The sequence below is a fragment of the Molothrus ater genome, chromosome 15 (assembly GCF_012460135.2).
Source record: "Molothrus ater isolate BHLD 08-10-18 breed brown headed cowbird chromosome 15, BPBGC_Mater_1.1, whole genome shotgun sequence".
NCBI lineage: Eukaryota > Metazoa > Chordata > Aves > Passeriformes > Icteridae > Molothrus > Molothrus ater.
This window is the reverse complement of record NC_050492.2, coordinates 7,568,967-7,589,245: the sequence shown is the minus strand read 5'-3', so window position 1 is coordinate 7,589,245 and position 20,279 is coordinate 7,568,967. Positions and strand designations below refer to the sequence as shown.

General features: G+C 38.2%; 1 protein-coding gene across 1 annotated transcript; it reads left to right on the top strand.

Annotated features, from left to right (window-relative positions):
• The first annotated feature begins 330 nt into the window (after nucleotides 1–330).
• RAD50 (RAD50 double strand break repair protein) lies at nucleotides 331–19,294 on the top strand. Its single transcript, XM_036391784.1, has 25 exons — nucleotides 331–727; nucleotides 1,127–1,210; nucleotides 1,445–1,596; nucleotides 2,407–2,588; nucleotides 2,718–2,926; nucleotides 3,344–3,472; nucleotides 3,687–3,852; nucleotides 4,510–4,703; nucleotides 5,235–5,441; nucleotides 6,289–6,471; nucleotides 6,685–6,842; nucleotides 7,513–7,688; nucleotides 7,788–8,025; nucleotides 8,503–8,692; nucleotides 9,542–9,668; nucleotides 9,891–10,084; nucleotides 10,398–10,508; nucleotides 11,036–11,128; nucleotides 11,228–11,341; nucleotides 12,128–12,255; nucleotides 13,048–13,272; nucleotides 16,363–16,448; nucleotides 16,884–17,026; nucleotides 18,359–18,492; nucleotides 18,806–19,294. The coding sequence occupies exons 1-25, from the start codon at nucleotides 599–601 to the stop codon at nucleotides 18,990–18,992; spliced, it is 3,939 nt and encodes a 1,312-aa protein (XP_036247677.1). The 5' UTR covers nucleotides 331–598; the 3' UTR covers nucleotides 18,993–19,294.
• Nucleotides 19,295–20,279: the final 985 nt, after the last annotated feature.

Here is a 20,279-nt window from a genome sequence, read left to right as displayed (position 1 = left end):
GTGTTGAGTGTTGCAGTACAACAGTGGGAACTGGGACAAGGTGATGGATATGGTGCTGGATATGGTGCTGCATGTGCCTGTGAGGAACAGGCATTGGCAAAGCTTGGGTGTTGCAGTACAACAGTGGGTTTTCAAAGGGGAAAAAATATTGGGGCTTTTCTTGTGTTTGGGGCATTCTGAAGGCACGTGCATAGTGTTTGTGAAGTGGAGTAAAGGGTTATTCGGGCCATTGTGTTTGATTTCATGATACATAGTATGGCACTTAGCTTGGAGTTGATTAATTTCTTAGTTTGAAAGAAGTAAGGTTTTGCCTTCGTATATTTTGTACCTTGAACAGTAACTGAAGAACTTTAGCTGTGTTTTTAAATATATTTGTCATATATGATCCATGATCCAATCATTCCATGATTCCATGATTGTAGGGTACAGTTTGAAAGTATCAATGCATGGAGTATGTAGGCTTTACTTGCTTGTATAGGTGTTTAGTCATCTTTCAGTAATCTATCGTGATTTCTGCCTACTGGATTTTTCACAAAGCTCTGTTTTACAGGATTTACACTATTTTCACCTTTGACTTTGGAACAGAAGTTCAGCAGAAATGTCGAGGATTGAGAAAATGAGTATCCTCGGAGTGAGGAGTTTCGGGATAGAAGATAAAGACAAACAAATTATCACTTTCTTTAATCCATTAACTATTTTGGTGGGACCAAATGGTGCAGGAAAAACGGTAAGCCTCATTTTATGTTTGGATTTGAGCTGTAAATAGCTCTGGAAGGCCATAACATGTGAATAATAATTTCTATAGAAAGATATTTAATGTTATTGCAAAAGTCATGCTGTTTGCTATAAATATTGTATTGTTTAGTGTTATTAGAATCTGCTTTCATGCTTGGAATTTGCAGAACACTGGTTGATATTTTTTCATAGGAAATTGATTCAGATCCTGATCAAAACTGCTTTTGCAAAGTATCATATTTTCATGGTAGTCAAAAATTAAAATGTTATTTCTCTCTCTTTACATATCTAACTCATTTGTGTTTGGGCTGTTACTGTGGATTTGCCTGTAGTCTATCTTAATTACTCCAAATTTGTCTTTATAACTATATACTTACTTTTGTTTTCTTAGACTATCATTGAATGTCTTAAATATATATCCACTGGTGATTTTCCTCCTGGCACCAAAGGAAAAACATTTGTTCATGATCCAAAGGTAAGTCATAGTGACTAGATGCATTGTGTGTTTACTCCTCAGTAAAATACTCCACTGCATGCAGGTGGCGAATAAAGCAGGGATGCTCAAGTCATAGCCAGCCTTGAGCTGAAATCAAGAAAAGCAGAGAGCTGGGGGTGATTAGAACATGCCCCACAGCTGGAGAGGCACACATTCCTTTGGCCCTTGAGAAGAATTCCCCTCAATCTGTTTTTATTTTTGCTTCTGCCAAAGATTGCCAATGAAACCGACGTCCGAGCTCAGATTCGCTTACAGTTCCGAGATGTCAACGGGGAGGTCATGGCTGTGCAGCGCTCCATGGTCTGTACCCAGAAAAGCAAGGAGCCTGAGTTTAAAACACTGGAATCTGTCATTACTAGAACAAAGTAAGTTGTCAAGTGTTTCTTCTTACTTTGGCATGAAGATAGGTTTGGATTTGGTATATTTTTATGCATCGGATAAGAGAAAATTACATAATGTAGTCTTTGACATAGCTACTAGCACTTTTAGGTTATAAAGCTGTGTAGTTTCATTACTTTATCTGTTAAGTGATTGAAAAATCCCACATCTGATAGCTGTGGTGTTAAGAAATACTTATATCTGTTGACTGGTATTTATTTGAAAACTTTATTGGTAATAAGGGTGGTGAGGCACTGGCAGAGGTTCCCCACAGAAGCTGTGGCTGCCCCATTTCTGCAAGTGTTCAAGGCCAGGGTGGATGGGGCTTGGAGCAACCTGGTTCTGTGAGTAGCATCCCTGCTCATGGCAGAGGGAATGAGGTGGGTGGCATGGACATTTCCAACCCAAATCATTCCATGATTCCGTGATTGTAGGGCACAGTTTGAAAGTATCATTGTGTGGAGTATGTAGGCTTTACTTCCTTTAGTACCATTTTCAGTTTCACATCGTTTCTGGCCCGTGTTTAACTCCCATCTCCACTGTTTAAGTATATTCCTTTAATTCAAGAGTTGTCCTGCCCCCTCTGGTGGTTCCTCAGAGTTCTAATATGTGAAACAGACTTCAAAAATTGGCAGTGTTAAATGCCTTTGTTGAGCATGGTAATTTTGTGCTTAAAAATTATTACTTGTTAAATTTTTTGAATGGGTATGTTAAAATGAGGTTATACTGTTAAAATGCAGTTCACTTTTTGAAGAACTTGCCAGCAACTTCTTTGGGGATTTTCTTTGTCTCCACAGGCATGGTGAGAAGGTCAGTCTGAGTTCCAAGTGTGCTGAAATAGATCGGGAGATGATCAATGCCCTTGGTGTTTCCAAAGCTGTGCTTAACAATGTCATTTTCTGCCACCAAGAAGAATCCAACTGGCCCTTAAGTGAAGGGAAGGCCCTGAAACAAAAATTTGATGAGATCTTTCAGCAACAAGGTTTTTCCCTTTATTGTAATTAAAAAAAGTCTTCTCATAACATAAATGTTAATAAAAATGTCTAAGACACGGTTTCATACATCAGTATTGCTGTATTGCCCAAGCAGCTGAAATTTTGCTTTTTTTAAAGGTATATCAAAGCACTCGAAGCTCTGCGTCAGGTACGGCTGAAACAAAGCTTGAAGGTAAAGGAGTGTCAGACAGAACTGAAATATCTGAAACAGAATAAAGAGAAAGCACAGGAAATCCAGGATCATCTCAGCAACAGAGAAGCTCAACTGGCTGCTTCTAAGGAGAATGTAATATCAATTGAGAACCAGCTTGAGCCTCTAAAGGTAATTTCCATGAGGATTATGTTAATACTTTAATATGAAGCAATAAAAGAAGTGAAAGGTGGATGAATTTCTTGGTTAAAATCTTGCACTTTTAAATCTAATCCTCTGCTGCCCTGCAGCAGACTCAAGCATACCTCAACTCACCTGGCAGATGCTGCTCTAATCTGTAAACAGTCATTGAAGGGTTAAGAACGAATTCTTATAGCAGCACTGGGTTTTTGTCAATTTAAAATCTCTCTCAAATTTAGCTGGTATCTAAAACCATTTTAAGCTATAATTAAAACAAAAGCCAAACCAAAACTTGATGTTCCGTATTTTAAAAACATATTTAAGGAAACTGGAGGTTTTGCACTTAAAATAATTGATTATGAGGTTCATGAGCTGATGAGATATTTTACTTACTACATTGTTTTGCAGAGCTCTCTGGCAATGGTTGAGCAGAATCTCACAAAAGTAATGAGGTTGGACAATGATGTGAAGGCCCTGGAGAGCAGGAAGCGGCAGATGGAAAAAGATAATCAAGATTTGCAACAGAAGATGGAAAAGGTTGCTTTTATGACAAAAAACTTAGATTATTTTACTTTATCAGTCTAAGAAAAACAGTTTTCCTATTTTGCTTGCTGATGGTTTTCCCCTGTATGTCTTACAGAAAATCTGCATGTGAGGTGTTAAACTCTCATTCCTTTAATTCTATTGTGGTAAAAACTATACATTTTTAAAACATCAATAATTGACTTATGAATTTGTATGTGGTGTACAGGTTTTTCAAGGAACAGATGAACAACTAAGGGATAGATACGAGAACCACCAGAGAATAGTGAAGGAGAAGGAGAAGAGGTTGTTGGACTCTAAGCGTGATTTAGACAGAGCCACTAAGGAGTGCCAGAGATTTAACAGTGAGAAATCAGAGCTGCTTATTGAACGAGGTAATTCAGACTTCATTTATAGTCCTGTGTGTTTTATAATGTAAATAAATCTGAAATGGAACTAATGATAATTGAAGTGATCTGAACTCCTAAAATGTGTGTTAGTTCAGGTTCACCTGCACAGTGGGGTGGGAGAGTCCTGCTGGTGGACAAGTTTAGGTGTTTTTCTCATGGAGTTTCTAACGGGCATTTTTTCTGAGCTATAATTACAATATGTGGCACATTTTGTCATATAACAGAGAGAAAGCATGAAAGCTAAATGCCTGGCATTGTTCATGTCTCGTGGGGACTGGGGACAAGTCAGAGGGCTTGAATTTAAGGTTCTTTCAATTGTGTATCCTTTTTTGATTTATTATGGGAATTTCATCAAAGCTGTATTATTGAGTCACAGAATACATGCTTTCATAAAATATATTTCGGCTTTGTTTTTTATCAGAATTATATATTGATTTTAGGGGCTTACTTTTGAATTATTGATTTATTTAATTCATAAAAATTTAGTTACTTGAAATATCAATCTCTATCTATAGCTTTTTATTCTTTTTGTGTTGTTGAAAAATACTTCAAGGTTACAAAGGCTTTCAACTGGCTTTGAATCTTGAGCATGTCTTCTGCCTCAGTTTTTGAACATTTATGTCACTTTTTCTTTTTGTGGAGGTCGTCTTCAACTGCAGGCAGATCGTCACCAGGAGCACATTGTGACCAGGGATTCCTTAATTCAGTCTCTGGCAGCCCAGCTGGAGTTGGATGGCTTTGAGAGAGCCCCTTTCACTGACAGGCACATTGCCAGTTTTCACAGGCTGGTGAAGGACAGGCAGGACAGAGACACAGAAGCTGCAAATCGTATGCTGGTGAGAATTTTGTTGTTTAAGTAGTGTCATTTGTATGGGCCATTGGTGCCCCTTGGTCTTTATGGTGCTGGCAGAAAGTGTTGGTGCAGGGGAGCTGAAGCTGGCTTTTTTAGAATTCTTGGTAATGTGCCATCTGCATCTTTCCATGGAAATTTTGGAATCAGGAGTGGTCACCAAGGCTATTGAACAGGCAGTTCATCAGAGAGGTTCTTCTAGCAGTCCTCATGCAGCTGCATCACTGATAAGCTCAAAAACCTGAGGAAGAATTACAGTGGGCACCTGGTTTAAAAATAACCAACTTTTTGTTGAAGTCATGTTCAAAATGGAGTTGCTGTCACAGAATGCTACTGGTATGATGCATCTGCATTTTGCTATCAGAAACATTTCAGCAGATAATTTTGGCCAAGTTGTAATTTTCTCAGTATTTCAATGTTTTACTGTGGTGAATATTGGCACACTAGTGTGAACAAGTATTTTAAAATATTTTCCTGTGAAAAAATAATGAATATATTATTGCTGATCTTCTTTCAGAGAGAATTTACACAGAAAGAAACAATGAAACAAAAACAGATAGATGAAATAAGAGACAAGAAAACTGGATTAGAAAGAACCATTGACCTGAAATCAGACATTCAAAATAAGAAACAAGCAGAGCTGAAGAATGTCAAATGTGAATTGCAGCAGTTGGAGGGGTTTTCTGACAGGATTAGTGAGTTGGATGAGGAGATTGGCAAGATGGTAAGTTAGTGTGTAATTGAAGAAATTATAGAAGCTTGAAGTAAAAGCTTGTGGCTTTATCATTTAAAAAATATACCAAAACCCATAACCCTCCCCCCCTTGATGCTTACTCTTTCAGATGTGTTTCTGCCCTTTTAATACCCTTTATGCTTTGTTCAGATAGTGCACCCTTTGGGGCAGGGTCTGTTCACTGCCTTTTGTACAGTCCACACATAGAATGGCTGCTTCTGCTTGGTGAGGTGTAAACTGGGTAATAGCACAGCTGGCAATTAAGAGATGGGTTACTCTCAAATTATTGGGCCAGAAACTTTGAATTGAAAGTTCCATTCTACCTACATTTTTGGAGATAACTTGCCTGTGAGATGGACTAGTTGTTTATAAGTGTTTTATCTGATGAAGTAAGATTACAAGCATTTTATGTTCCAGCTGAACAGCTGGTTATGCCTTTGGAGCCAAATATTTTATGTTTGTTAGCAGTATATGAATTCTGCTTGACAGTGTTTTTTCTAACCTCCTCACTAGGGTAATTCCAAATTTAATATACAGTAGATACTAAAATACAGACAAATCAAACTAAGTATGAGTGAGCTTCTGGTAAAAGCATGAGCAAGTTGGAGCAGTGCTGCATTCCAGGACTGCATCCAGTATCTTCCTGTGGCTTTTCTTGCCCCACACCAGTGACAGCCTTTGTCCTTTTGCATTTATTCTTTACAAATCTTGTGTCATTCCTGTAACAGCTACTGATGCTGCTGCCAGGCAGCTGAAGAGGTTTCTTCTGTTTCCTTTAGCTAGAACTTTATTGATTTTTGTAATTATTGTGTCTTCTGGGCTTTTATTTTTTGTATAGGAGCATGAGCTGGAGAAGGCTGAGAGGAACAGCAATATAGAAACACTGGAACAGGAAGTACAGACTCTACAAAATGAGAAAATAAATCTGGACAAAGCTCTTAGGAGGTTGGATCAAGAGATGGAGCAGCTGAATCTACACACCACAACCATTACCCAATTGGAGATGCTGAAGAAAGACAAAGTAATGTTTTTATCAATATCTCATGAGAGGACATGAAATTGATACAGTTCCTCCTACATTTGTGTATTTTTCAGCGTATTTGTGTATTTATCAACAATCAAATGTAGAGCTTCTGTCTGACTTGATAGAAGCTATTAGCTTAATAAATGCATTGATGGCTATAAACCTGAAAAATTATAGCAAAATTTCATTTTAAATGCTTCATTTCTTCAGGCAGAGAAGGAAGATCAGATCAGAAAAGTAAAGTCGAGACATTCTGAAGAACTAACATCACTGCTGGGATACTTTCCCAATAAAAAACAACTTGAAGACTGGCTTCATGGTAAAAATAAAAAGATTAATCAGACAAGGGATACTCTTGCTAATCTGAAGTAGGTATTAATTTAATAGATTATTTCTTCACAAGTTTTTAGTAATAATGAATTTAAATGTTGGAAAGTTTCATATGTTCAAAATACTTTTTACTTTAATTCATTAGTGTTTATTTAGGTATCTACAAAATCAGAGAAAACTGCAGAGTTCCTGTGATACAGAGCTGATACAGTCTGTGCTAGTTAATAAAATCACAATATTTGTAGTGTGTCAAAGACAGCACTAAAAGCAGATAGCAAAATAGTGATCTGGAACATCCTTCGTTGTTTGTACTAATTCTAGCTGAATGAATGTGCCTGGGGCTGGAAATTGCTGGTCTTCTAATTTTCTGATAAGTCACAGAGTGGTTAGTGACTGTATCACAAATTCATGTGTGATTACCTGTTCTTGGTTTCATTTGATTAGATAAAACAGTTAGTTAGAAAGAGTAGGAAGTTTCTCATCAGTAGTCATCTAGGAAACAAAAGGGATTTAAAATGAAACACTTATGCTGTACTTAGATGAATAAAAAGGTCATGCTATAGATTGCATGAAAAATCAATAAAGAAGAACTGGTGAATAGTTCTAGAAGTCCAATTTCAGATTACCTTTCCAGGGTTTTTGGTTTTGCTTAAACAGTCTAAATCTTTGTGTTTAGGTAATAAAAGTGTTTCTGCCTTGATATTTCAGCAAGCGACTGGCATCAGTAGAGTATGATAAAACTTACGCCAGTAATGAGCTAAAGAAAAAAGAAGCCCAGTTGTCCAGTCATGAAGCAAAACTTTTTGATGTTTGTGGAAGTCAAGATTTTGATAGTGACCTGAACAAACTTCAAGATGAAATTGAAAAAAGTTCCAAACAGCGAGGTAAATTTGTGTATAGCTTGACTTTTTTCTCTGAAGCACTAATTTAGCTGATTATTCACTGTTGATCCAACCTAAGTGTTCTGTTTGTTTTTCACCCAGCTGTGCTTGCTGGAGCCACTGCAGTTTATTCACAGTTCATTACCCAACTGACAGAGGAGAACCAGTCTTGTTGTCCAGTTTGCCAAAGAGTTTTTCAGACAGAGGCTGAGCTGCAGGATGTCATCAGTGATCTGCAGTCTAAACTGCGCCTGGCCCCAGACAAACTGAAGTCCACAGAGTCTGAGCTTAAAAGAAAAGAGAAAAAACGGGATGAAATGATGAGTCTTAAACCCCTGCGGTAAAGTGCTTGGGGAACCAGATTGTTACAGGCTGTTTTCTCTTCAATGTGTGGGGTTTGATTATTAAAAACTATGCAGACATCAAGGAGGCTTTATTCTAGAGCTGGTTAATGAATTTCAAAATGTCATTGTTGGGTGAAATACTTTGAGAGAATTTGAGGATGGATGAGGGTAGAGCTGTCCTTCACAAGAGGGCACTCTTGTTCAGTGCTTCTGAGCACTTGCTGTAATGAAGTTAAAAACCAGAAGAGATTTTGTTTGCTTGTTTGTTTAATACCACCTAAAATGAGGGATGTATTACCTTGGCTGGGCATGTAATATAACCTTAAATGTGGGCAAGGTTAAGGGGGTACTATTTTAGCTAAATTTAGTCTTCCACTACTAAATCATATCACAGATTTTGTGATCTTGAATGTGTTCAATTTATGCTGTTGTTTCTGACCAAGGAAATTTTAGGGATTTATGTTTTATTTTAGGCGAACTGTAGTTGAACTCCAAGATAAGGAAATTCCAGACCTGAGGAACAAGATCCAGAATGCAAACAGAGATTTAACAGGCCTGAAGGGTGAGATAGAAGAACAGGAATCACTTCTCCAGACAGCTTTGTCTGAGGAAGAAGGTGCCAAAGCACGTTTACAGGATATAACTCTGATGGAAAGGTATCAGGTAAGCTTTGGTAACTTTTTTTAATACATAAAATGATACTCCTTTGCATTTAAATATGGAGTTGTTCAGTAATGTGACGTAACTTTGAGGTCCTTATTTTGAAATACTTCCAACGACAGTATAACCTAGATGATCTTGTACTAATAAAACTTTGATTTACAAAAGGTTTTTTTGAGCACCACAGTGTCCCTTGAGTTCTGATTCAATTCTGTGCTATATGAACTTAAAAAAAGAGATGTAATCCAGAACTGAGCACAACCATGAGTACACCTAAGAGTTTTTAGTCCTCATAGTCATTATAGGTCTCTGTATTCCCAGCATCTCACACGTGTTTCCTGGTTCTGTGCCATCTGAGTATATGGTAAAGGGAAAGATAAATCCTGCACTTTTTATTATCCTGGCATAGGAGACCATTTTTAGCAATCTTCATGGCTCTATTACCAGCATGAAATCTTTGCTTGACTGAGAACCTTCAGAGGAGCACTTAGGAAACCTGGGGCCAGGCAAAGGACTGAGAGTATTTCACAAGGTGGAGATGTCAGCAGCTCCTGAGGCTCCAACAATTCCAGTGTTGCAGGGACAGATTGCACATGGAACTGTCCTGAACTGGGCTGGGGATGTTAAAGGCCTGTGCATCCTTATTGGCTGATTCCATCCACAATTAGGAATTCCAGTTCCTAGCAGCTGACATAACCCTACTGCTAATGATGTGACATTGCTCTGCAAGGGAAGGAAATTGGAAGCTCTTGAGTGCCTCAAGCCCTGAGCTTGTTCTTATGTGCCAAAGGTGAAAAAATACATTGTTAAAGACTAATTCAGTAGTGATGGTACTTTTCCTCATACTTTCAGACTGATATCAGGGATGTTGAACGAAAAATTGCTCAGCAAGAGGCTAAGCTGCTAGGTGTCAATTTAAGTAGGACTGTGCTTCAAGTAAGCAGAGAAAAACAAGAGAAAAAACAACTGTGGGATACAGGTAGGTCCTACAAACCTGTTATTTAACTTTTTACTAAAAGTAATGTTCCAAAATTCTTGCCCTTAAAATTTTAGCTTACTTATTTTATGTTCTTAAATAACTCTATTCTCCTAGTTTGTTGTTACTGGTTTTTGGAGTCATACCAGCTTCATTTAGAGAAGAATTTTCATAAGGATTACAACAATGGTTTTGATAACAGGTTGACTCTGTTTTCATCTGCAGTTACCAGTAAAATTGAGTTAAATCAAAAACACAAGCAGGACCAGCAAAGCCAGATTCAGCAGCTGAAGAGTGCAGTGAATGAGCTCAAGGCAGAGAAGCTGCAGATTGTCAGCAGCATGCAGCGGCGGCGGCAGCTGGAGGAGCAGACTGTGGAGTTAACCACTGAGGTTCAGTCCTTGTGCAGAGAGATCAAGGTGAGAAATACTCTCAGCTGTCTAACCCTTAGCTTTGCTGGCCTTGAAATAAAAAATAATGATTTCATCATACTTAATATTGTCTCTAGTCCTAGACAATGGGATGGATGGATTTTTAAATGTTTGTACTGTGTTGCTGTTGTGTATATTTGGGAATTTACAGAATTTTTTAAATACATATTTTCATATTTCCTTTTTTTTAATACACACAAAAAAGAAATAAGTAACCATATTACTTTTTTTACTGCTTGAAAAATTATTGATCTTCACCAGAATGCAAAAATAAAAACTACTTTTTCCAATTACTTTTCAGGAAGCAGAAGAACAGGTACTTCCTTTGGAAGCAAAGTTAGACAGATTGCAGCAGGAGAAGGAGGAACTAGTGAATAAAAGGACTGCAAGTAATAAAGAAACACAAGAGAAGGTTTGTTTGCTCTTGGCATAGCTGTGAGATAGGATTAGATATTGTTTTTCAGTGGATGGAAGCTGTGGTACAGAGTTTGCTTTTAGGAAACATCAACACCAGGAGGTGCTTTAGATTGGTAGAGCTTTTAGGGAAGAAGAGGAACATGTCAGTCAGGGCATGAACTCAATTGTAATTCACTTTTGGCAGTCTTGAAAAAAGACTTCTTGGGACATTTGGCAGTATTTATTGGCTGATGGCATTTGAAAACCCTTCCTAAGTAGACCCAAGAGGAACAGCAAGGATGACCATCACCCATCCTTGCCAAGAGACACACTGGTTCTTCCCAGGTTAACTGGCCCTCATTTGTTTTGGGAAACATTTTCATGCTCACAGAAGTACTGGGATTGTAGAAGCTGAAGATTTTATTAGAAAACTAAAGGGAGTTACCATAAGGAATTGTGGTAGTGTTATCCAGTATCTTTGATACAGAGCATATCTGTTCTTGGACAGAAGTCCATATTTCATTTGATATCTTTTCTCTGCAGATGAATAGCATAAATGAGAAAGTTAAAGATATAAACAAGTACGTGAAAGAAATTGAAAACTATATTCAACAAGGAAAAGAAGACTATAAAAAGGTAATCTAAAATCTAAATCTTTTTTTAAATCAGTAAAAAGTTAGCATCAAAATTACTTATGTTTTTCAATCATATGCCATTTTCTTCATATTTCTTTAGCAAAAGGAGTCTGAACTTGAAGAAGTAAATTCTCGTTTGGCTGCCTGTGAGAAACAGAAGGAAAAGATAAGTAAAGAGATGGAAATGACCCGACAAGATATTGACACTCAAAAGGTGGATATATTGTTTAAAGTATACTTGGCATAGTTGAAATAATTCCTAGTTCTGGTTTGTCTGTAGTGGTGTGAAATTAGCTTCCTTTTGGTTTATTTAATCAGTTGTTAGTCAGGATAGTTGCTATACATGCATTAGGCTGAAAATAGCCTTGAGATTTGTATGTGGAAATTTAAAAACCATTTATCTCTAACTATCATCTGATGGTATTTCTAAGAGTTAAGTCTGGTGGGATAGTAGTCAGCATTTTCAGGAGTATCTTTATGTGGAGGATACATGCCTTTATAAGTAAAGTACAAGCTGCAGGTACCAAGAGTTGCCTGCTATTCCAGATTTATCACATACTTTGAATTCTTGTGTGTATGTTTCAAATACTGTTTACATTCCTTATAGGAAATATGTCCTTCCCCATTCTGCCCTTTCAGTTACTGTCTACTGTTGTAGAACTCCAATAGGGGACTTGGTTAAATCCATCCTTGGTGAAAACTACTACTCCAGAAATCCATGGTTGAAACGTGGATTAATATTCTTAAAAACAATCAGTCTTGTGTTCACTTGTGACAGTAAACACTGCTAAGTGTTATTCCAGTTTGGAAGATGAAATAATACTGCTGATTTCCATTTTACTCTGTTTCTGGGACAAGGTAAGTTCTCCCTGTGATAATTTTTGTTGTTTTCAATTATTTTATGCTTGCAGCATGTTTCAGAGCTGTGCAGAACTGATACATTGTAATTGATAACCAACATACTGAAACATGATACAATTTCTTGTTTCTTTGGAGCTAGATACAGGAAAGGTGGCTGGAGGATAATCTCACTTTGAGGAAGAGGAATGAAGAGCTAAAAGAAGTTGAAGACGATATAAAAAAACTTATGAAGGAGATGGGAGAAATGAAAGTCCCCCAGATGAAAAAGTAAGCACCTTCAAATCAGAATGGTGTGCTTTGCCCAAGGATTCATGGAACATCTGGATGTTGTAGTCACTGTGTTTTAGGGTGTCTGATCCTCTTCTCACCCCATTCATGCAGGCCACTTTCTCCTTCACACCTGTGTTTGGTTCATGTCCCTGTGACAACAGTGTGAATGATTCTGTGAAATTATGCAGTGCTTCTGGCTAGAAAAAGAGATATCTGCTCATACCTGTTCCAATCCAGTCCTTTTAATGATGCTTACTGAGAAATCCACATTTAAATAATTTATGCTTCTGGATGAGAGTATTTAGTTTTTATTTTCAGTCTGCTCACTTAGTTCCCAGCAGCAAATTTTGTGTTTATTTCAGTAGTTTAGTAATAATTGCTTAGATAATAAACACTTTTGAAAAGTAATTACCCCTTTGCTGATTCTTGCATGTGGAATATTTATTTAGCATGCTAGAGCTTACCCAGTAATTCATCTTATTTTGCTCAGTACCCATCTATAAAATTAATTTTTTTTGTTTATACATGTGGCACTTTAGCATTTGAACTTGACAACTTGCTTCTCCCCCTCAGAATAGTGATTAGAATATATTCTCAACAAATTTAAAGCTATTTTTATTTCAATAATATCTTCATTTCAGTGGGGTTAGTACTATAATTTTAACTGTTACAGACTTTATAGATATGACCCAATGAGCTGTTGTCCAACATGAACTCAAAATTAGAAACCTGATTAAAAAATTGAAATGCTAAGTACAAAAGACAAGTGTATCAATTCTGGTTTGCCAGCGAGAGGAAGCATTTGGAGGAGAAAATAGAATCTCTGAAGAGGAACCATCACGTGGCCCTTGGCCGGCAGCGCGGCTTTGAGGAGGAGATTGTTCGCTTCAGGAAGGAGCTCCGAGAGCCACAGTTCAGAGATGCAGAGGAGAAATACAGGGACATGATGATTGTCATGAGAACAACAGAGCTGGTCAACAAAGATCTGGACCTTTATTACAAGGCTCTTGATAAGTAAGTGTTGTCAAATGAGGGTGATTCTTAATTGTTTTCATCTTTATCGGTATTGATCACCTTGATGCAAAAATGTGGGGGTCCCAGTTGTGGGTTTCTCTGGGTCTGCATTGAAGGCACTTGAGATGGTAGCTCATGTTCAGACTCAGGTGTTTATTATTTCTTATCAGTAAAACAGTCTCACTACTGTGAGTTTGGCAGCTTTTCATTAGAAGGCACAAAATGGCCAACAATCTCTTGTTACAAGGTCTTTTAAGATTAAACTATCCAGTTAAGAGCTGACACCTGGATTATTTTCCCTTTTAACCCAATAACTGATCCCACAGAACCTGCAATGTGAGCTTTTCTGCCCAATTACAAAATGCCACCCAAACCCATGGAGAAGAAGGAAGAAGAAGCAAGAGGAAGAAACCCAGGATGACACCCTGTGCCCTCCATCTTGCTGCCATCCACAACATACTAAAAATCCCAAAACCTCAATTTCTCACCAAGTGATGCACCTACACTACTCTCTATAATCTATTTCACACTTTTGTGGATTCTAATCTATCTTGAAGTCTGGGAAACTTTCTCCATGAATGAGGGTCAGAGTCAGTGCTGCCCTGGGGGTCAGGGCACCCCAGAGCAGAGAGAGAAACATTCCCAGTGCTCTGGGTTTCCACATCAAAGCAGCTTTCAATTTCAGGCTTCTGGGGTGACTTAAAGGAAATTGATGATTCCCTGAGATACATAATTTCTCTTCATATATTCTGACATTTAAATATTAAGAAAACATAAGGTATAACTTCCTAAGTAAATTAATGAAACTATACTGGAAACTGCACAGGATTGATATGATGTAGGAAATTTGTAAGTTAATGTCTATAATATACATATATTAAATGCTTTGATGGTAATAATTGGAATTTAATACAGTCATAGATGAGTCTGATATTTGTATTCCCAATTCTCTGAAAGATTTATTTGGAGTTTTGATTGTACATGTTAGGACTTATATTTGCAGTACTGCAGTAGGAGAGAGATAAGGCAAGGTGAGATTGATGTTTAAATCCTTCATTTTTAACCTGAGCCCTTCTACTTTCATTTCTATAGCAACAGATTTTAGCATCTTCTGGTCATATCTTAACCATGAGTAAGATATGCCAGGTAAATTTCTTGTTTCCTCTGGCATTTTCTCAGGTAAATAATTGTGTTTTAAAGAATATTACAATGTAGAGGGTTTTTTTGCCCTTTTCCAGTGTGGGTGGTTTTGCGCTTATATTAAAGAAAGTAAGGTCATAAGAAACATATCTGTCATTTGATGGAAAGTGCAGCAAGTTTGTTCTTGTTTCTGTTTCCTCTGGAAGCTTGTTTGCTAGTCTTAGACTGACTGGGCAAAAAGAGCATCTCAAAATTGGTAACCATATACAAAATAAAACATGTAGCTCCCTAAAAACCCTGTTTGTTTGGTTATAATGATGGAATAGGAGTGAACAACTTGATGGACAGTGGGAGAGGATTTTGGAATCAGTGGATACATTCCAGGAAACAGAAAACTGATGCTCAGTGGCAGGAGGATAAATATTAGGAATGAAAGAAGAGAAAGAAAGATAAACATTTTGGCCACTGTAGGAATTCTCAATACACCCATGTCTTGAATAAAGTATGGAATTTTGGCCTTCTCTTTAAAAGGGTTTGCTAGTGCTGGAAAAGGAGCACAAAAGAGTAATTACGTGGTTGAGGATACAGCATAATGGTCAAGAAGAGAAACAAAATAAATGAGAACTTTCCAAGCTGAAAGGACATTCTAGAGGAACACTGTTCTAAGCTGGTTTGATAATAACATTAAATAAAGTAAACACGATATTAAAATGTAAGCTAATCCAAAATCTTTGTGAAGATCTAAGTTATGCAGAGCGTTATAAGTCTTCCCTTTCAGTTGTAATGGAAATGCACTCCAAGAATTTCCTTTTTAGAATTTTTTTGTATGGTATCAAATCATCTATTGTTTCTATTTAAGGCTAAACAGGAAAACAGTCTTGTAATTTCAAGAAAAATAGATAAGCATCACTTAGCGGTAATCGTCTGAAAAATCAGCAAGGCAAAATGCTAACTCTAATGGCCAGAGCTGTATCTGGGGCTGGGAAAACCAGCATTTGGGGTGTTCCATGCTATCAGATGATATTTATTGACTCTATTTAGAGATTTATGATAAATATTGATGAGGAATGCATTCTTGGCCCTAAGCAAATAGTTGAAAATGCTTCATTTTTACTTAACAAAACCTATCAGAGTTCATACCTCAGTATTCCCCAGAACAGGTGCAAGAGCAAAGGTAGAAAAAGCATGGGTAAAAGTCCATTTCAGAAGGATATTTTATTTCCACCATATTTTTGGAAAGAAGATGTTGCCATAAAGCAAGTGAGCATTTCTTTCATTACAGAGTAGCTTTTCTGTAAAAAAACAAGTTAGAAATGCAGTGTCCTGTCCTTTTCTGAGTGTTTTATAAGATTTCATCTGTTAATAAAGTCATGCTACTGTGTTAACCATAGAGATTAAATTAAAAGTTATTAATGATATCCTGTGTTACTCTTGCTGCTGAAAAGTATTTCTTGTCATAGTGCCTGTTTGGGTAATTACAAATTATATTTTCAGTAGGAATTTTCTGCTCTGAGGTGACTTCAGGTTCTCCTTTCCTGCTGTTGTTTGCCCTGTTGGCAGACTGTGCCAGAATAACACTCCTGTTCTGGAAAGCTTAACATCAAATTCATCTTCTTGGTGTCAGGCTGAAAATAAACCTCACACATAAATCATAAATCTCTTAAAAAGTCAGGTAAAGTCATTCTCCATTGAGTGACTGCAAATATATTTGTTGTCATTACTTTCCTACTTCTTAGAACTGAGCTGTTTGTGAGCATAGAGTTATTTACACAATGGCATGTTGTTACTCTTTAGTTACTTCTCTGTCCAAAATAAACTGGTATTTTCTGTATTTTTAGTAAAAGTATTAAGGGAATGGAAAGGGAGCTGCCACCTCCCTTAAAGTCCCTAGCAGTCCATAGCAGTCCATGGTTGCATCTCTAATAGTTTACATTTTTTGCTGTTTTTTAGAGCAATAATGACATTTCACAGCATGAAAATGGAAGAAATTAACAAAATAATTCGGGACCTGTGGCGAAGCATTTACAGAGGACAAGGTATGTAATAATATTTTTTTTAAGTTTTACCCAAATGTATCCATTTGATATTGGGCACTGCATAAGGAACAGTGTTTGTTGGCAAGATGAGAAATAGCTGGTTCCATTCTAAAGTCTGTATCTGTTCTTCACCACTATAATCTTATTATTGTACATTATGTAGTAACGTGCAAGATCGATAGAGTTAATTTTCACTTCTCTTTGTTTTCCAAAGGTTAGGTTTCTTTGTCACAGGACAGTGCATGAGTTCATTCCTTCCACTTTGGAAAAGTTAATTTACTAGATGGAGTTCTAGTTCCTAGAACTCCACTGTCAGTGGGAGTTCTGAATGGAATTTTTATTGTTACTACATATTTTACCTCTCATCTCCCACTAATCCTATGATATTTTTCAAGATTTTTGATAATGTATGAGCTGTCTCCTTCCCATTTTCAGATATTGAATATATAGAAATCCGCTCTGATGCAGATGAGAATGTCTCAGCCACTGACAAAAGAAGAAATTACAATTACAGGGTGGTGATGGTGAAGGGAGATACAGCCCTGGATATGAGAGGAAGGTGCAGTGCTGGGCAAAAGGTAATGGCTCTGTCTTCAGTACACAACCACAGGGATGCTGAAACCTGACTCACATCAACGCACAGGAGTCAAGTGACCAAACCACAGGCAGCTCCAGCTCTAATTTATTATTGTGTACAACTTCCCTTCACTCTCTCTGGGTGTCTCACATACCATATGTGACTCAGCATCTGACCCCTGCTTTGGGCTGCCAAAATCCATTGTTTCAGATGGGCACTGGGCTGATGCCCTGCAGGAGTGAAGGGTTTGACTTCCTCTGTCCTCAGGTTCAAGTCCTCCCATTTTGTCTCTTTCTGGTTACCACTGAGGTTACCTCAGCTTCAGGTCTATCAACTTGCTTCCTCTTTTTTTTTTTTTCTTTGTGTGCTGTGGGTCTTTTTGCACCTGCATCTACTTCTAAGTTGATAGGATCTCTCTTCCTCCAAATTATGCTGCTTTCACCTGCTGCTGACTGCAGCCTTTCAGTTCATGTCACCAATATCACACCTAGCCATACTTCCAGGCATTGCATCTTCTCCTGTGCTCTCAGCTTGCAGCTCTGTGGGCTGTCCATTCCTTTTCAGTAACACACACTGGCCAAGCTGCCTGGTGACACACCAGCTGCGACAGTACCTGTGGTCAGAGTTCATCAAGTTAACCACACCACACATGCTGAGGGTTCTTTCCACCTGTCTGTTCTATTAAATGTGTCCCCTCCTGGAGTGCCTTAGGATGTTGCGTTACAGTCCTATGTAAGTGAGAGTGAAACTTGAACAAGTGTCTTAGCTGAAGTTCTGAGAATTCTTTGATGATGAAATGTGATGCCAGCACGCATGATAATTGGAAAATATTTTTGGCAGCGCAGTTTCCATTGAGTGTTCTGTAGTTTTGAGTGGTTCAGGAGATCTTGTAAAGATGATTACGCATCATTTGATGCAAAGTTAACATAGAAGGTGGCAAATCCTACTGTCTTCCATTATAGTAAGTCAGGAGTTCAGCAGCTGAGTAATATGCAGACAAATTTCCACCTGCTGCAGTGGAGTGGGCTCGAGCAGAGTGTTGGGGTAATGCAATTGGCAGTGTCATAGCAGCCTTACCTCAGATCAGAATCCTTACTTCCACTGTCTTCTGAATTTTGAGTGCTTCTTTGTAGAGTCAATCTTTGAATTCAAACTAGAAGTTTCAATGTAGTTTTTCAGTAAGAAGTTAGTTACTGTCATTTTGTCAAGTGTCAGCACATTGTTCTGTAAACTTCAGTCACGGTTTGTAATGGATTAAAAACAAGTTGTTTTGTGTAGATCCTCTTCAAACAGTTTGAAGCCTGAGATTTCTGTGGTTTTTCCTTTCCCTCAGGTGCTTGCTTCTCTCATCATTCGCCTTGCCCTAGCAGAAACATTCTGTATCAACTGTGGCATTCTGGCCCTGGACGAGCCTACAACCAACCTTGACCGAGAAAACATTGAGTCCCTGGCACATGCCCTGGTAGAGTAAGTGAGCTTTTCTAGTGGTGCTTTACAATGGGGATTTTTCAATACCCATTTGGCATTATATTTTAAGCTGGAATGTCTTTGTTGTGAGTAGTTTTAGATTCCATCTCTATCTGAAAAAGAAAAAGGTATTTCTTATATAATTTCTGGGGATTTTTTTATGTTAAAAAGAGTGGGTAATCAGCATTAAATTACTCGGTGGTTCATATCATTCATTATCAATATTGAAATATTTTAGTGCTGTGTATTGGCAAGTTCTCTGATGCTGGCATGGGCTGTAGGGAAATGCACACTGGGTAATTTCTCTTTGTAGGATAATAAAGAGCCGCTTACACCAACGCAACTTTCAGCTGCTGGTGATTACTCACGATGAAGATTTTGTGGAACTTCTGGGCCGTTCTGAGTATGTGGAGACATTCTACAGGATAAAGAAGAACATTGACCAGTGCTCTGAGATCATGAAATGCAGTGTCAGTTCCTTAGGCTCCTATGTTCATTAGAATGCCAAGTGATTACATACTACAGACAGCCTGACCTGACACATTGTACACTGCCTGCCTTGATAGAGCTCAGCGTCGGTGTCTGAAAATGTAGTTCCTTCCTATCGTATTCTACTGAAACTTTGTTACAATTTTAGCCAGAGTCTAAAACTGAGAGACTTCTCAACGTACATTTCTACATCTTTCTGTGCCTGGGCTAAGAATCACCATAATTTGAAAGAATTTAAATGAATGCCGCACAGTTAAATTTTGATGTATTTTATGCTTTAAAAGTGAAAATAAAGTTGTGATGTTATTTTGCATGTTGTGTGGGACAAGTTGCACAAGTTGCAGATTCTCTGGAATAGCTGTGGCTCTGCCAGGGGAATACAGCTTGCTCTCTATCTCTGGCAAGGTCAGCAGTGATGGGTGTCACTTTGTTCAAGGTGTGTTCATCGCTATCTCCTAATCTACCCAAAATTGACAAGCTTCAAAGAGAACTTTTACTACTTTCTCTACAAGGTAACCTAACTCTGGCTGTTCAAAGACAGAATTTACCCTTGCTTCAGAATAAAGCAAAGGCCCATCTCTAACCAGATGAATGGGTGAATTCTGCTCAGGGAGTTATGTTCTGATTCTTCATGGCAGTGTCTGCAAATGGGAAAATGGAGCATAAGTGTCTCAGAGATTTAGTGTGGATGCTGAGCTTCACCTGCCCTGCTCTGAGCTCTTCCTGAAGCTCTTTTCCTTGGGGTGCCAACAGCCCTGCAGCTTGGCAGCCCCAGGGAACCTGCTTCTCAAGGGGAGTGACAGTGGAAAGCCATGGGGGTGGCCTGCTGCAAAATGCAAAGAGCCTGATTATCAGAGTCCTGAGGCTGCACAAACTGTGCCTTGCTGCTTCCAAAGCCATGCAAGCCCTGAGGGAAGGAATTTCTGGATCCCTATTTCTTTGTAAGCAAGTCAGGGGCTACCTTGAATTCTTGATAGGAGTCCACAGGCAGAGGCTGGACATGCAGTTCTTTAAATCCTTTCAAACAGCAGCAAAGGGCTGACCCTCCTCAGCAATCAGTGTATGACCAAAGCACAATTTCAGAGGAAAAATCTTTAAACAGCCATTAAATTTAATTTCTGTAACATCAGGACATTCTCTTTGACAGATGCTTAAATGAGCCTAGGAACATTGCATGTGGTCTTCCTTCTCTTCCAGGGTGCAGGAATCCCTTTATTTTGCAGGGATAAGGAGGAGTTGACAGGGGAGGGGTGCAAGCAGACCTGGCTGGTGTAGGCAGGGCCTGAGGCTGGCTGAGC

Bases quoted from the DNA above. Each gene is read 5' to 3' on its own strand.
- RAD50 (XM_036391784.1), top strand. From the start codon at position 599: ATGTCGAGGATTGAGAAAATGAGTATCCTCGGAGTGAGGAGTTTCGGG. The intron at 5,442-6,288 runs GTAAGTTAGTGT...TTTTTTGTATAG, and splicing joins ATGAGGAGATTGGCAAGATG to GAGCATGAGCTGGAGAAGGC. The intron at 18,493-18,805 runs GTAAGTGAGCTT...TTCTCTTTGTAG, and splicing joins CTGGCACATGCCCTGGTAGA to GATAATAAAGAGCCGCTTAC.